An 18,882-nucleotide genomic window follows, 5' to 3' on the forward strand; every position below is an offset into this window, starting at 1 on the left:
ACACCAGATTTAACATTAAACCATCTTCCTGTACTTCCTTCAATTCTAACTGCTGACTCACAACTCAAATAAAGACTAAGTATTGCTTGATATAATGCCCCATTGACACCATATAACTGCAGCGTATTGAATAGCTTCTCTCTTGGCACCTTGTCATATGCCTTTTCCAAATCGACAAAACTTAAATACAGATCTTTGTTATATTCCCATGCTTTCTCGACTATTTGTCATAAAGTGAAGATCTGATCCTGACAGCCTCTATTTGGCCTGAATCCAGCTTTTTCTTCACCAAGCTTTTCTTCCACAATTCTTCTCAACCGTTTCTCAAGTGTACTTGCATAGATCTTGCCAGGAACACTCAGTAGGGAAATACCTCTGTAATTCTCACATGCAGTTTTATTTCCCTTTTTATATATGGTACTATGAGAACTCTACTCCAATCATTGCGAATTCGTCCCTCTGTCTAGGTCTTCTGAACTATGCAGTGCAGCCACTGTAAGACTCTTATACCACCATACTTCAGCATTTCTGGTCGAATATCATCTACTCCTGATGCCTTTCCACATTTAAGCCTTTGATGGCTTTTTCTACTTCAAGTATGGATATGTATTCCTGACTGCATGCCTGGTCAGTGTTTTTTATCACTGTGCTGTCATCACTGCTTGTTTCATTTAGCAGTTTTTCAAAGTAATTACTCCATACTTCAAGGATATCTTTTTCTCCTGTTTTCATTTCACCTTTATCATCTCTAATTCCTTTAACAGCACTCTTTCCTCCATTCCTAAGCTTCTTCAACAACCTCCAGAATATTTTGCCACCTTCTTGATATTTATTTTCTATGTTCTTGCCAAAGTCCTCCCATGATTTTTGTTTAGCTAGTTTTACACAGTGTTTAGCATTCCTGCATTTGTCTCTACATTCTCTAAGAGCACTAGCTGACTTATTTGACAGGAACTTTTGATATGCTTTTTTCTTTTCCTTCACTGCCTCTTTAACTTCCTGTGTCCACCAGGGAGTTCTGATTTTCTTATCCTTACAGACAACCTCACCACATGCATCTCTGGCAGAATCAATCAATGTTCCCTTCAGAGTTTGCCAGTGAATCTCCAAGGTTTGATTCCTGTTCTCAAACTCTTTCATTTTTTCTTCATGATGTATTGAAACTAAATGTTTCAACACAACAAATACAGTGAATATAAAACTTCTTATTAAATTAAGGTGGCTTTAATCAAATATTTCTTTCGAACAATCGCAGCATACAAAACAGTCAACTCTTACTGTCCGTTTTGAATAAAGTGATTACTCCAAATTTTTATCTGGAGTAATCCCTTTGAAAGACTTAAATGAGATGAGCAATAATAGATGAATCCATAATGTTTGGCAATATACAGTATGTCTGAAAAATATATGTATGCATTATGGGATACTTTGACAATATCTGATGTGAAGTCAACAGCCTCTATTATTATTATTATTATTTAACACCTCCAGAGAGTCCAAAGACTCATTCAGGGAGAGTGTGCCAACAGCATTGAACGATATTACCTCTTCCAACTACTAACTGCGCTTGAACTTGCTTAACTTTTTGCATGAGCCATTAGTAGCAGAGGCTCTATCAATCAACCATATATACCAGTAATCAAGTTGCAAAGGTATTAAGGTACTTCCACATGTAAACTTCTGTGTTCTTATGCTTCGGTAAAGGATTACAAGAATATAAATTGTCAGAATAATTTACTTTCTTACTAATCAAAATAAAATTGCTATAAACATGATAATACACGATGTCATTCAAGAATGCAAAATGTTGAAAAGACACCAGTTTGAATATCTCGTATCTTTTCAATATTTTTTTTATTTTTTAATGACAATTCTACTCATGAAAATTGGGATGCCTGTTCAAGAACAATTTTTAATACTATTTCAGATCTCTAAGCAAGACTACTGTCACACTGGATGATGAAATGATCTACCAGTTAAAGACTAATAATCATCCATTTTACACTGTGGCATGGCTATATTACAGTGATTTGAATTCAGTCTTATTGGGCTCTCTGTCTTGTGATATGTATAACCTGCTCAGCACAAAATATTCCCAGTATGCAATTAGCTTTCAATGTTACAGAAGTTTCTTTTCTCCTCCGACATCAGTTAAAAATGTTGATGAAACATCAGACTAATAGTGTAAATTAGTGGTAATATTTTTAGTTAAATCTTCAGAATACTATTGAAAATATTGTCATTCCAATTTATGTTAACAGGATAAGTCTATGCACATGTTTCCAGGTCAATTTGTTTTCATAAAAGGAAAACCACAGTAATGCTCAAAAAAGTCTTATTATATTTCTCCTTTCACATGTGGGATTTGAACTTGCATCTCTTTTCCATGTAAGTAACAAGGTAAACCATTCATTCATGGAAACACAGCATAAATAATGCAAGCTTTCAACTAATCTTCAAGTAAACTTACAACTTAAACGTATGTGAAATAAGTTTAAGCCGGCCTGGTTGCCCGAGCTGTTAGCGTATCCGCTCTCCAGCCAAAAGGCTGCGGGTTCGAATCCTGCTGTGGGTATGTGTTTGTGATTGTCTGTGAAAATACGAGTGGTGGTGGGCAGTAGATGGCATTGGTGTAGATGGTATTTGCTGTTCATTGTAGTTGATGGATTGAGTGGTGGAGACAGAGCTGTAGAGTAGTCGTCCTCCCTCGATGAGTCTAGACTCCCTGGAGGAATCACGTGATAATAAAATTTCTTAGCTGCAAAACTTTTGCCTACATATCATAGGGCATCCTCAGTACATTAATAATGGAACACAAAATAAAATTACAATAAAAGAATCGTTTTCAAAAAGCACTACTATAGCATTAATAGGACAACAGAACTTTGGAAAAATCACAATTTTTTTTTTTTAAATTACAATAATCATGACTTTGCATAAAAAATGATATAATAATATTTCCCATAAAGGGAAAGGCCATCAGATCTGTTTAAATTTGGTCAGTGTAGAAAGGTCTCACAACTCTCTTTATATAAGCATTCTACAAGGAATCAACTTCTATGTAAAAGCTTAGTTTTCTTCCAAAAAAAAAACTAGTCAGTCAAAAAAGTCAACATACAAGCTCCAAAATGTAATCATTTAAGAGATTATGATTTGGAAAACTTTGCATTAAATAACTTGATATTTTACGAGTATAAAAATATTGTAAAATAATAAATCACTGAAACACAATAAATTCATAATTTGCAAATAACTTCAAAATTCACATCACAAAAAATCTGAATATAGCACATGTATTTCTGTTTTGTCATAAGAACTTGTTCTTATTTAAGCAATCAGAAAATGGTATTGCATCACACTGCTGAAAAGTTAAATCTTGTGTGTGTGTGTTGGTCATTAGCGTTCCAGTTAAAATGACTCCACGAAAAGAAATTTCTCTGGACATGAGAAATGTGATAATACAGTTGCAAAATGGAAAAAAAAAATCTTACAGTGAGATTTCAAATACTGTTGGAAAAAGCCATTCAAGTGTCCAAACTTTTATTAGAAATTACGAATCAGCCAGAGTGTTCAACAAAGCTTGAAGTGGTAACCACAGAGTATTAAGTGATCAAGATGCTTTAGCTGTTCTAAAAGGTCAAGTCAAATCCAAAAATATCTGCTCCCAAATTAATGGAATATATATTGCAATGACAACTGGTAAGACTGTGCATGCTGAGACAGTACAAAGATTTCTTCGATCTAAAGGATTTAATGGTAGAGTTCCCAGAAGAGAGCCTATAATAACCTCAACAAATCAGACAAAAAGACTTAACTTTGCCAAAGAGTATATCAACAAAGACGACTGGTTTTTGGAAAACAGTCCTATTTACCAATGAAAGCAAATAATATTTTTGGATCTGATAGTAGTGGAAAGATATGGTAATGGAAAATTGAAGAAACGAAACCAGAAAATTTGGTTCCCACAGTCAAGCATGGAGGCAATGTAATGGTTTGAGGATCTATGGCGGTGGATGGGAAATCAGTTTTCATCGAGAGTACAATGGACCACCTACAATACTCGAAGAGATTGCAGGCCAATTTACAGACATCTGCTGACAGCTTAGAACTTGAAGCCAATGAGTCTTTCAGCAGGATAATAATCCTAAGCACACAGCCAAGGAGTGGCTACTTTATAAGGTTCCTGAACATCTCCATTCACGTCTCCAGTCACCAGACTTAAATCCAATTGAACACCTACGGGATGAACTCGAGAGAAGCATTCGTAAACATACTATCTCCAATCAGGAATCTATCGCAGGCATGGTCTGAACGACACCACAAAATCTCCTGTGCTGCCCAGGAAATTACAAGCAGTGATTGATTCCAAAGGATGGCCTACATGATATTAATTTATTTTCCAGAGGTATGAATCATGCAGATTTCTGATTGTCTTTACTTTGCATGCAGTTTTGTGACATACATAGTTTCATTAAAAATATAAAGAAAATAAAATTTTCATTAAAAATATATAATATTGGTAATAGAGGTTCGGTAGTGGTGGTGGAGACAGAGAGTTGTATAGTCGGTGTCCTCCTGCGATGAGTCTTCGGACTCCTTGGAGGTGTCACAAATAATAATAATATTTCTTGTGAATTACCTTGATATTTTCTCCTTTTCTTAGACGAACATGTATGTACTTAATCTTTTATTGTAACAAATGTATCATTTCTCAAATTCTTATAGTTTTTCTAATAATGCTGTTTTTTTAGGGTTGTATGTTGACTTTTGTGATTGACTGTATACATATTTTTGTTGAGATGGCATGTTCTGGTAGGCCTGGCTGTTCCAGTTCATGGTACTGGATGTAAGATTAATGTTATTCATGAAAGATGCCAAAATTCCTATTTATTATATTATTGTAATTTTTTTTTTTTTTTTAATAATTGGAAATTTTACTGTCTGTTGTACTGTACTATTATCTCTATAGTGGTCCTTTTTTGAAAATTATTATTATATTGTAGTTTTATTTTGTGTTCCATTATTAATGTACTGAAGATGCCTGTGGTAGTACGTAGCCAAAAATTTTACAGCTAATAAAATTTCCCATAAGTAAGTTCCATTTAATTTTTCTATGTATGTCAACTTACATTATAGCAATGTGACTTCCTGTACACCTCATATATATATGGCAAATCTGATGAAGATGATAATGAGTCAGCTATGCTCAAATGATTAAATTAATACTAACAACAAAAAAAAAAAAATGTAAATAAAATTAAACAATTCAATAAATTGCAATCACTAGTGACTAGTTTCATACAACTCTATTGTGTACTTCAGATTGATACAATAAAGACAAATATAAGGAAGTATTAACATGGAGATTTCTAAATAACAAATAGTGATTTTTTAATCACTAAATAAATAAAATTTTAATCACTAAATAAAAAAATAAAAAAAAAATTAAAAAACATTTTTTTACATATTTTACATTAAAAAAATTATTAACATGGAGATTTCTAAATAACAAATAGTGATTTTTTAATCACTATTTGTTATTTAGAAATCTCCATTTTAATAATTTTTTTAATGTAAATTTTTTTTTTTTTTTTTTTTTTTTTTTTTAATGGGGTGCTTAAGGGTCAAAGCTGTATAACTGAGAGGAGACCTCCACATAGCCTTTAAAGGAATGCGGAGAACCGACCAGGGCTTCTGACCTAATGTCCAATCCTCACCTTCTCGTGGTGCACCCTGTTGGGTATCTACTTTGATACTGAACGAACGAGGATGGGCTGGCAATTTGGGATTTAGCCGACCAAATTGTATTCTTATTGGTTAAACCAAAATAAAAAATGATGGTACAACATGACAAAATTTCATGCCGGCTGGGGCGTCGCCCGGTTAAACAAGGCCCCCGTTGTTTTCGCCAGGGAACCAGGGCGAACAGCGAAAAGTCAGCTACTGGAACAAATCTGAAAACAAACCCCAACTCAACATCACCAGAGTTAAAGATCGGTACTATCAACGTAAGAAGCCTGAATGGCAAAGAAATGGAGCTAGCTGAGGAATTAGATAAGTACCAGATTGACATAATAGGGGTGACTGAAACAAAAAAGACCAAAACTGGTGAGATCTTTCTGAGCAATAAATACAAAATGTTATATTCAGGCAATAACAATCAAGGAAAAGAAGGAGTAGCCATAGTATTCAACACAAAATACGAGGCTAATCTTCTTGAATGGCAGTCAGTCTCAAGTAGAGTAATGTGGGCAAATATGAGAATGGGGAACTGGACAATGAGACTTATTTGTGCCTATGGTCCCACAGAAGGTTCTACTAAGGTAGAAGTGGAGGAATTTTTTGAGGCTTTAGAAAAAGCAACTGACACAATGAAAAAGGAAAAGTTGGTCCTTGTTGGGGATCTAAATAGTAGAGTAGGAAATGATTGTGAGACATACAAAAATATTTTGGGAAAATTTGGAGAAAAGAGCAAAGCTAATAATAATGGCAAATATCTGTTGGATTTCTGCTCAAGACATGGACTGGTTATTACTAACACCATGTTCCAACATAAAAATGTGCACAAATTCATATGGAGAGAAGAGGCTAGGAATAAGAAAAGTCTCATTGACTATGTTATTGTTGATAGTGATGTTTTCTCCCTGGTGCAGGACACCAGAGTGTACAGAGGATTTGAAATTGGAAGTGATCACTATTTAGTCTTGAGCAGGATAAAATTGAATTTCATATTGAAAAGAATAACATGTAAGAAAGTTTTAAAGCGAATAAAAGTTGTGCAGCTCTCAGATGTGAACTGTTGACTAAAATACAGAAAGATTATTGAAAAGAAATTGAAAGAGTTTGAGAACAGAAATCAAACCTTCGAGATTCAGTGGCAAACTCTGAAGGAAACATTGATTGATTCTGCCAGAGAGGCATGTGGTGAGGTGGTGTGCAAAGATAAAAAAAATCAGAACTCCCTGGTGGACACAGGAAGTTAAAGAGGCAGTGAAGGAAAAGAAGAAAGCATATCAAAAGTTCCTGGAAAATAAGTCAGCTTTTACTCTTACAGAATACAGAGACAAATGTAAGAAAGCTAAACAGTGTGTAAAACTAGCTAAACAAAAGTCATGGGAGGACTTTGGCAAGAATATAGAAAATAAATACCAAGAAGGTGGCAAAATATTCTGGAGGTTGTTGAAGAAGCTTAGGAATGGAGGAAAGAGTGCTGTTAAAGGAATTAGAGATGATAAAGGTGAAATGAAAACAGGAGAAAAAGATATCCTTGAAGTATGGAGTAATTACTTTGAAAAACTGCTAAATGAAACAAGCAGTGATGACAGCACAGTGATAAAAAACACTGACCAGGCATGCAGTCAGGAATACATATCCATACTTGAAGTAGAAAAAGCCATCAAAGGCTTGAAATGTGGAAAGGCAGCAGGAGTAGATGATATTCAACCAGAAATGCTGAAGTATGGTGGTATAAGAGTCTTACAGTGGCTGCACTGCATAGTTCAGAAAGCCTGGACAGAGGGACGAATTCCCGATGATTGGAGTAGAGCTCTCATAGTACCCATATATAAAAAGGGAAATAAAACTGAATGTGAGAATTACAGAGGTATTTCCCTACTGAGTGTTCCTGGCAAGATCTATGCAAGTATACTTGAGAAACGGTTGAGAAGAATTGTGGAAGAAAAGCTTGGTGAAGAACAAGCTGGATTCAGGCCAAATAGAGGCTGTCAGGATCAGATCTTCACTTTACGACAAATAGTCGAGAAAGCATGGGAATATAACAAAGATCTGTATTTAAGTTTTGTCGATTTGGAAAAGGCATATGACAAGGTGCCAAGAGAGAAGCTATTCAATACGCTGCAGTTATATGGTGTCAATGGGGCATTATATCAAGCAATACTTAGTCTTTATTTGAGTTGTGAGTCAGCAGTTAGAATTGAAGGAAGTACAGGAAGATGGTTTAATGTTAAATCTGGTGTGAGACAAGGATGTACATTATCCCCTCTGTTATTCATTATCTATATGGATCACATTATGAAGGAATGTGGTATTAAACCTGATATCAAAATTGGAGATGTTAATGTCAGCTCTTTGCTTTATGCGGATGATGTTATACTTCTAAATAAATCCGCTACAAGTCTGCAAGATTCTCTGACTAAATTGAATAGCTGTTGTAATAGATATGGTATGAAGGTCAGCAATAAAAAGACAAAGACAATGAAAATAGGCAGAATCATTGAAAATGTCAACTGTGTTGTGAATGGAGAACCTGTGGAACAAGTAAAACATTTCAGCTACTTAGGCACAATTTTTACTGAAGATGGTAAACTAAATATAGAAATAGACAACAGAATCAGCAAAGCTGGTATCGTGGGAAGTCAATTGAATAAATTCATATGGAATAAGAAAGAAATTAGTCAGCACACTAAATTAGCTGTATACAAGACTGTGTTCAAACCAATTTTAACTTATGGATCTGAGAGCTGGGTCAGAAGTAAAACACTTGACCAAAGACTAGAGACCACAGATATGAGAGTCCTGAGAAAGACTAGAGGCATGAACAGATGGCATCAATGGCAATATCATATTAAAAATGAGGATATTAGGAAAGAACTTGACATTGTCAGCATCCAGGAATGCGTTAGCAGAGCTAATCTCAGATGGTATGGTCACTTAAATAGAATGGGAGAGGAAAGATTAGCAAAACAAGTGTTCTCTACCAGGTTGGCAGGAAAACGACCCAGAGGAAGACCAAGATATAGGTGGATTGATACGGTACAAAGTGTCTTAGACGATAGAAATATAAGATCTGATAATGTTGGAGTCTTGACAAGTAACAGACTGATTTGGAGGAAAATTGTAGATAGGAAGTTAGTAATGATGTAATTTTTTCATGTAGTACTGTCATATCCTGTACACCCCTTGAGGGTACATGGCAGGAATTTGATGATGATGATTTTTTAATTCATTCCTAATGCACCAGATGTTGAATGTAGGAACAAGATATTACAATAATAAATTTAATTTAATCCTTTATCCAAGTGTGTGTAAACAAAGTTTGTGCCTGAAAGTATCTTCAGGATTGGGGTAAAGTGGTACAACACTGGGCAACTCCTTGCAAAGGTGGAGCAAGACTCCTATCTCAGTATCTCCCATAATGCAAAACACATCTCCTTGCGGATATGTATAATGTTATGCATTAAGGGAAGGGCCACTACCCAGACTAGTTTTGACCTTTATTGAGGTCTCTTCAGTGGGAGCCAGACCCAAGTGGAGATACCAGGCAGAAGCATCAGCAAGGTCATCTCCTCCTATAGGAGCTGCCAAACGGTGTGCCACCTTTTTATTAAATTACTCTGGATTGATTTAAAGAAAGATGTTGAAAGTTTATTTTTCACTTGGTCAGACTATAATAAATTTATTTAATCCTTTATCCAAATTCCATCATCTAGAGCATATAGAAAATACAGGACAAGCTGAGTTATATTACATACAGTAAGCTAGAGAAACAATGATTTGATCACAGGTTATTCTACTGGCATGACCTCTAGTGGGGAAAAAAAATTACAAATTAATTAATTATTCAGAAACTACATCAAGCTAAATTCTATTTATGATAACATGAGCAAACATTCTTTCTTATAGATAGTTTCTTTTCAGTAACAATGAGCGCCTCTGTAGCGCAATTGGAAGAACTATGGTACACTGTGCCCTTCGATTGGAACAGGCCTAAGTTTGATTCTCATCATGACAGGAGGAATCTTTATGTGGACTTTTTCAATCGAGGGTGAGCTAGCCAATCTCATACGGAGGTAGCAGGGTTTTTTCTCCCAGAAACTCGGGTTTTTCATCCCACATACAGACAAATTGGCTCTTCAGAACACATGCAATTTACAGACAAAGAATACTAGTTGTGGTGGGCGGTAGATGGCGTTGGTGGAGATGATTGGTAGTATAGGTTTGGTGTAGTGATGGAGATAGTTTATAGTAGGTGTCCTCCTGCAATGAGTCTTCGGACTCCTTGGAGGTGTCACGAATAATAATAATGATGCACTATTTTTAGCATTACAATTGCTATTTTTGATTTAGGATCCTGGATTATCTACAGTCAGCCTAATTCATCAATATGTAGATCTCTGTATGCAGCCCAGAGTTGATTTAATATCAGGCCTTAGTTTTTATTACACTGGGTGGGATGTGTAATGATTTCCAAAACTAGTGTAAAACCTAACCAATTCCAATACTGGCATCTGATAGATAGGAGTGCTTACCAAGCAAGTCCTTTGTGAAGGTTTGGTTTGTTACAGAAGTAAATATCTTATGGTTTAACAAGATGTGTACTTGAGTGAACATGGAACAATGAATAAAGTATTCATTACTGCATTATACTGTATTATAAGTTGTGTACAGTAGTAACTGCTGTAGAGTAATCTACTATTATTATCCAGGCCTCCATGGAGTCAAACTGTTTTGGTTTTCTCAAGATCTCTCCAGTATTGGTGAGTATAATGAAATAAAGTGCTCAGAAAGGAGGAGAACTAGTAATTTGTTATTAATTAGTAGGTATCAACCAACAATCTAGCCAATAAAGTTCAAATGTTTCTAGACTATCGCCATTTAACTGTACACTGATTACAATTATCCTTCCTGTGTTCATTTCATTAATCTAAATACAACTGTCAGTGAACTCTTAATAACAATGAAAAACTACATCAAACAAAATGATAAATAAAGGTGATTATACTTACACTAATGGAAAACATACTGTAAGTCTGTTGACTAATATCACAGTTATTTTTCAAACTATCCATAGTGGCCTCTTGTTCCAAATTACCTCTCAACAAGTTAAGTTTCTGTACATGGCTCCTACAATCTTTACCACTACCTTTTCCATAGACCTAATTGTAAAACAAAACATTCAGTTACCACAAGGTGATAAATTCACTCACAGGAGATGAATATACAGTGGTGTACTTGGATTTTTCAAGGGCCTTTGATAGACTGCCATGACAAGCTAGCAGCTAAACTGAAAAGGATGGGATTAGATAAAAAAACTAGTAAGTTGGATAACTGATTGGCTATCAGACAGGTATCAGCAGGTTGTATATTGAGGAGTGGAATTTCAAAAGAAGAAAGTCACTAGTCGAGTGTCACAGGGATCTCTCTTGGGAGTGTTATTGTTTAACTTGTGTGTTAATGACATTGGGACTGGCTTAACTCAAGATGTGCAACAGTTCACCAATGATGCAAAGTTGGGAAAGGCTATGAGAAGTAGAGTGAATGTTCTGGCCTTGCAGGAGGATCTGAATAGACTATGTGAGTAGGCAAATGACTGAAGCTATCAGTTTAATTTGCAAAGTGCAAGGTCTTGAAATTTGGTAGGCTGGGTAGGGATGCAGAGTATACAATTAATGGAGAAATTTTGAAGGAGACAGAGAAGATGAGAGATCTGGAAGCGATAGTGGACAGAGAATTGTTGTGACTCCTAAACTACACTATAATAAGTTTAGTTTAATCCTTTATCCATGTGTGAGCAAACAAAGTTTGTGCCTGAAAGTACCTTCAGGACTGGGGTAAGGTAGTGCAACACCAGGCAACTCGTTGCAAAGGTGGAGAAAGCTCTCGTCACTCCTATCTCAGTATCTCCCATAATGCAAAGCACATCTCCTTGCAGAGATGTGTAATGCTATGCATTAAGGCAAGGGCCACTACCCATACTGGTTTCGACCTTTATTGAGGTCTCATCAGTGGGAGCCAGGCCCAGTTTCTCCACCTTTGCAACGAGTTGCCTGGTGTTGCACGACCTTACCCCAGTCCTGAAGATACTTTCAGGTGCAAACTTTGTTTGCTCACACTTGGATAAAGGATTAAACTAAACTTATTATAGTCTAACCAAGTGAAAAATAAACTCTCAACACTCCTAAACTACACTTTCCCCTAATGACACTGTCTTTCATAATGTGATCCATACAGATGATGAATAAGAGTGGAGATAATGCATCCTTGTCTTACCCCTCATTTTACCTCAAACCATCTTCCTATATTACTAATTCAAACTGCTGAGAACTTAAATGTAAATGATGTACTGTTATGTATAATGTTCCCTTCATTCCATATAATTGTAGTGTCTTGAAAAGTTTTTCTCCAGGCCCCTTGTTGTATCTGATCTTAACAACCTATATTTGGCCTGAACCCAACTTCTTGTTCTCCAAGTTTCTCTTCCAAAATCTTTCTGAACATTTTTCCAATTATGCTTGCATAAATCTTACCTAGAACACTTGGTAGAGAAATTCATCTGTAATTCTCACATTCAGCTTTATTCCCTTTTCTTATGAATGGGTACTATGAGAGCTCTACTCTGATCATTGAGAATTTGATCTTACCAGGAACTCTGAATTATGCAGTGTAGCCATTGCAGAGCTTTTATATCTCCATACTTGATCATTTCTGATTGAATATCATCTATTCCAGCTACCTTTCCATATTTCAGGTTTTTGATATCTTTTCTACCTCAAGTATTGATATGTATTCCTCTTTGCCTTCCTCATGAAAACTTATTAGTATGATTCTGTCACTGCTTGGTTCATTTAACAATCTTTCAAAGTAATTACTCCAGAATCTAGGATATCCTTATCTTTGGTTTTCATGCCACCTTTATCATCTTTGATTTCTTTTACAGGTACTCTTTTCTCCAGTTCTAAACTTCAACAGCCTCCAGAACATTTTGCCACCTTCTGATATTTATTTTCTATATTCTTCCCATGACTTTTGTTTAGCTACTTTTACACATAGCTTAACTCTCCTAACCTTTTCTCTGTATTCTTTAGGCATTTGCCGACTTATTTGCAAAGAACTTTTGGTATGATTTGTTCTTTCCCAGGACTGCTTCTTTAACTTCTTCCACCAGTGTTCTAATTTTTCTATACTTCACCATATACTGCTCTAGTTGAATCATTCAATGAATGCATTCTTCAGAATTTGCCACTAAAACTCCAAGGTTTGGTTCATTTCTTCAATCTGTTTCATTTTTTCTTCAATGTTTGTATAGTCGAGTCTACAATTTACTTGTAAAAGCTGCTCAACTTTAATTCTTTTTAAAACTTTCTTATATACTTTTCTTTTCAATGTAATATCCATTTTTATCCTGCTTAGCTAAGTAATGGTCACTTTCAATTTCAAATCCTCTATACACTCTTCTCCTGAACAAGCATGAAGATATCACTATCAACAATGACGTAGTCAACAAAACTTTTCTTATTTCTTGTGTCTTCTGTCCACGTGAACTTGTTTACATCTTTATGTTGAAAGATGGTGTTAGTAATGACTAGTCCATGGCCTGAGCAGAAGTCCAGTAAATAATTACCATTATTATTATTATTAGCTTTGCCCTTTTCTCCAAATTTTCCCAGAATGTTCTTATATGCCTAGTGGGATTCGTTTCCTACTCTTCTGTTCAGATCTCCAACAAGGACCAATTTTTTCCATTTTCTTTATGTCAACTGCCTGTTCTAATGACTCAAAAAAATTCCTTCATTTCTTCTCTAGAAGTGAAATAGAAAATGGTCACTACCTAGTTTTTAGCAGAATAAATATGTATATCATCTGAAAAGAAAAGCATGTAGAAAAGTTAAAAAAAAGATTCAATGCTGAGCAGTAGTGCACTCAAGATTTAATCTTGGGGGGAGGGGTGAGTTGAGGCGACGATTTGAGACTACACACTACGTAAGCATCTGCAATGATCGCTAATTCATAAGTAGTATAGAAATAGAAGACACGACACAACGTAAATAGAAAGAATTTTAATTAGGAAAAGATTTTTGGAAAATTTTCTAGTGTTTTTTCCTTTTTCTTTGGAGGGGGACAAGGCCCCTTGCACCCCCCCCCCTTGGTGCACCACCAATGCTGAGCACATTTAATATGTGACTCAATATATAAGTATTATTTTAGAAAAGTGCAACATCATGCAAACCAGAAGTATGTTGCGACTTTGCAAAGATAGAAAAATTCTAACTTCGGACTCAAGAAATTAGACAGGCAATACTGAAAAAGACAAAATCATAATAAAAGTATCTGACAAGTCAGGCAACATGCCCTTAGAGAATCATTACCATCACTGGTTCCAGCAGACATTTAAGTGTCCTCAACCTTCTAAGTAATCTTGAATTTTGTTACCATAATTCTAGGATAAGTTGGTTAACTGTATGCCTGTAAGTATTGATTGTATGTAAAGTGCATGTTTTCTCTTAGCTGGTTTGCCTGATTGCAAGATGAAAAACTAAGGATTGAAACTGGCTAACTCACCTTCAGAAGAAAATCCCGGATAAAAGTTCTGTGTGTCCTAGATGGATTCAAACCCAGATCTTTCCAACCATAGGCTTCATCTATACTACTGAGTATAGAAGACCTTAAGAAGAGTATAGAAGAAAATAACGTGAGAGAGTCACTTAAGGTTCAAAGCTGGTGAAATAAATAATAAAAGACCTCCATTTTAGAGAAATGAGCAAAGCAAAGCAAATAATAAGTATCTAACAGATTTCTATTGAGGACATGGACTAGTCATTACTAATACCATGTTCCAACATAAAGAGATGCACAAAAAATTATTTCTTCCTTTCTTTCTTACGTTACCAACCTGACAACTACTTTAAACACTGGTGCTTTCAACCCAATCTGTGGAAAACTGAAGTCACTGCTTTCTATTTAAATAAAAGATCAAACTATGCTTCAAAAGTCTATTTTAGAAACAGCATGCTAAAATGCAATAGAACCCCAAAGTATCTTGGAATGACACTTAACAGATCATGGACTTCCAGAAATCACTTGGCAAAGATTGCTGGCAATTAAAAACTCAAAATAACATCTTGCAAAAACTAGCAGGTTGTTCATGGGGTGCAGATGCTAGTATTTTATACATAACAGCTTTGGTATTAGAGTATCCCACAACAAAAACTGTCCTCAGTGTGGCTTGGAAGTGCTCACATCTTACTGATTGATGTCCATCTCAAGCAAGCCATGAGATTTATCCCTGGAATAATAAAATCAACATAAACTTACTAGCTTCTAATATTCAGTAATATTCTTCCTCCTCCATTATGGGGTAAAAAAAAAAGAGCTTTGGACAACCTATGGAATAAAATTATTGAGAACAGTAACTTGCCCATGCCACACAGCTACTCAGAGATTGAAATCCAGAGACAACCTGCCTGGAAAACTGCTGTGATAAAGTCTTTGATATCATATCTAGGAAATAAGTACATTAGATATATCGATATCCGACTTTGTTGCTCCAGGAACGGGGAATGAATGTAGGAAGACAAGTAGTGTGATAGGAGAGAATGAGAAAATAATAGTTGATAGTGTGGAAGGTGTGAGTGACTGTGAAAGTTTAGGAGATGGTTTTGTTTGGGAGAGTGAATTTAGATTAAGAGTGACTGACCTGCAGAGGGATATAGATGAGTTGAAAGAGGAGGTGGAATGTCTTGTGAATGAGAGCAGAAGTATGAAAGATAAGATTAGGAGAATGGAAGAGATAAATGCAAGGCGAATCAGAGTAGGAGAGAGAGAGAGAGAGAGAATTTAGGGAGTATGAGTGAGAGGTATGGGGGTGGTAGAAGAGGAGAGAATGGAAACAGTAGAAGAGAGGGAATGAGAGAGAGGTATGGGAATGCTAGCAGACGAGAGGATGGAAACAGTAGGAGAGACGGAATGAGAGAGAGATATGGAAGTGCTAGAAGAGGAGAGAATGGAAACGGTAGGAGAGATGGAATGAGAGAGAGGTATGGGACTGCTAGAAGACGAGAGGATGGAAACAGTAGTAGGAGAGACAGAATGAGAGAGGGATATGGAAGTGCTAGAAGTGGAGAAAATGGAAACAGTAGGAGAGAGGGAATGAGAGAGATGTATGGGAGTGCTAGAAGAGAGAATGGAAAGAGTAGAAGAGAGAGGTATGGGAATGAAAGAAGAGGAGAGAATGGAAACAATAGGAGAGAGGGAATGGTAAGAGTTATAATGTATGGCGACTCAATGATCCATGGTGTTCAAGATAGGATGCGTGAGGAGTGTTTGCCAGGAGGAACAATAGAAAGGGTGGCTATGGCAATTAAGAGAGGTGAAAGGGTGGATGACATGATTGTGATGGTAGGAACGAATGACTTGAGTGGTAATGTAAGTCGGGCAGATTTTTGCTTGAGACTGTACGGAAGAAGACAGAGAGAGGAAAAATAGTGTGCGTGTTGCCTAGGTATGATAATGATGAGCTGAGCAGAAGAGCGGTGATATTGAATGGCATAATAGCAAGAATGTGTGACAAGAGAGGACTGGTATGTGTGGATGCTTGGAGTGCGTTTGAGGAAAGAGAGGAATCGTATGCGAGAGACCGTTTACATTTGAATGAGGAAGGACGTAGGCATCTGGAGAGATTGCTGTTCTGAATGAGTCAGTGTGTCCCAGGGAGGATGATAGCAGGGGTGGCCTCTTGTGGAAATGGATACTTGGGAAAAGGGAGACAATGTCAGGTAACACTGAGCCCAGTGGAGTCTAGAAGGGATAATGCAGGGTATAGAAACAATGGTATTTATATGATTTATACTAATGCCAGGAGTATCCGGAATAAGGGAGAGGAATTGGTGGCACAGATAGCATCAGCCTGGCCAAAAATTATTGCTATCACTGAGACGTGGTTGACAGAAAGGGATATAACAACAGGAATAGAAGTCGCTGGGTATAGCATTTTTCATCAGGATAGAAGGGGAAAGCATGGTGGTAGGGTACTGCTTATGATAAATGATGACCTATGTCCTCTAAGAGTGGAGAATTTGGAAGGAAGTGAGACGAATGATTTTGAGAGCGTATGGTGTGAGGTAGAGGTAGGCAAGACGGGATATTTAGTGGGGTGTTGCTACAGACCCAGGAGCACAGAGGATGGGGACTAGGAGATGTTTAGACAGCTAAGTTTGGCAAGTGCAAGAAGAATGATTGTTATGGGAGATTTTAACTTCAGTAGTATAAATTGGAGAGAGGAAGATGCATGTAGCAATAGGGGAATGGAATCTCTAGAATTCTTGAGGGACAAATGTCTTAGGCAACATGTAACAGAGGGAACAAGAGGTTCAAAAGTTTTGGATTTGGTTATAGCATCAGAAGAGTTGATAATAACTGAGTTGACGTCTCTCCCACAAGTTGGAGAGAGTGATCATATGGTGTTGACTTGGAAAATGAATAGACATGCAGGAGAATCAAAGAGACGGGAACTTATGTGGAATTATAAGGCAGGTGATTATAATAGTCTTAGACGTCAACTTCGGGAAGTTTCATGGAGGGAGGAATTGGAAGGCCGGGATATCACTAGTGCGTGGGAAATTGTGAAAGAATATTTGTTATCAGCAATGGTAAGTTGTATACCACGAGTGAAGAAGAGGACGCAATTTGGAGTAAAGTGGATGACAAACAATATTAAACAGGAATTGCATGCAAAAAAGAGGCTATGGAAGAGATATAAGGAGACAGGTGAAGAGATGCATGAGGAATATAAGACACAGGCCAGAAGGGTGACTAGTGTGGTAAGGAAAACTGGAATATGAGAGGAGATTGGCCCTAATATCCAAAGAAAATCCTAGGGAATTTTTTAGCTATGTGGCCAGTAGGAGGAGAAATGACTGTGGAAGAATGATATTGTGGGATAAAAATGGGAATAGAGTGACTGATGCAGAGGACATAGTGGAATTGTTCAATGAACACTTTATTGGAGTATTTCATCCTAGAGGAGTCAGTTTTAATGCTAGAGGGATTGGGCAGGTTCGAGGTCTGGAGGTACAGGAGGAGAGTGTGTTTCAGATACTGAGTACTCTGGATGTCAGTAAAGCTGTGGGACTGGATGGTATTTCACCACGAGTTTTGAGAGAATGTGCTAGGGAATTGACAGTGCCTTTTGACCTGGCTTTTCAATGAAAGTCTGGCTGTGGAAAAGGTGCCCAGGGAATGGAAGGAAGGTAAGATAGTGCTATTGCATAAGGGTGGTAACAGACTGGAAGTGTCTAATTATAGGCCAGTCTGTGTGTCAGCAGTAGTTGTTAAGATCTTGGAGAAAGTAGTGAAGGACCATATACAGCATTGGCCAGATGAGGGTAATGTTATCCGTGAGAATCAACATGGATTTGTGAAAGGACGCTCTTGTTTTAGCAATATGCTAGCCTTTTATAATAAAGTTACAAGAACATTAGATGAGGGAAAGGCATATACTGCAATTTTCTTAGACTTGGCGAAGGCATTTGACAGGGTGCCACATGATAAGCTGATATTTAAGTTGCAGCACATGGGTCTGGATGTCAGTTTGGTCAACTGGATTCAGGATTGGCTGTCTGATAGGTATCAGAGAGTTGTGTATGGTGGAACAGTTTCCAGGAGGCAGAGGGTTACAAGTGGGGTCCCAGAGGGCTCAGTACTAGGACCTATATTGTTTAACCTTTATATCAATGACATAGCCAGTGGATTGCAGGGGGATATTCGGTTGATTGCGAATGATGCGAAGTTGGGAAGGATTATTAGTAATAGTGCAGATGTGGTAGCCCTGCAAGAGGATTTAAATAAGCTAGATAGATGGGCAAATGAATGGGGGTGTCAGTTTAATGCAGCAAAATATAAGGTCTTGAGGTTTGGGAAACATCGATGGGATGCTGCATACTCTATGGGAGGGGTTATACTGGAGGAAGTAGGGGAGACAAGAGATCTGGGGTTGATGATTGATAGAAACCTGAAGTTTAGGGGATATGCTGCAAAGGTGGTGAAGGTAACACAGGATTGCTGCTATTATGAGAAGGACGCTGACCTGCAGAGATAAGAGGGTTATCATTCCGTTGTATAAGTCTCTGATCAGACCACACTTGGACT

At 36.9% G+C, this 18,882-nt stretch overlaps 1 protein-coding gene across 1 annotated transcript in view; it reads right to left on the bottom strand.

The window, feature by feature from the left end:
- The window catches only part of LOC150103757 (uncharacterized), a 45,992-nt gene that overhangs the window by 17,080 nt on the left and 10,030 nt on the right, over positions 1–18,882 (bottom strand). The window contains exon 2 of the mRNA XM_090397025.1: positions 10,746–10,895. Coding sequence (XP_090253151.1) covers positions 10,746–10,895 — 150 coding nt within the window. The remainder of the gene's footprint in view (positions 1–10,745; positions 10,896–18,882) is intronic.

This window comes from Typopeltis vanoorti, chromosome 8 (genome assembly GCF_054136105.1).
Source record: "Typopeltis vanoorti isolate ZY-2024b chromosome 8, IOZ_Tvanoo_1.0, whole genome shotgun sequence".
Taxonomy (NCBI): Eukaryota; Metazoa; Arthropoda; class Arachnida; order Uropygi; family Thelyphonidae; genus Typopeltis; species Typopeltis vanoorti.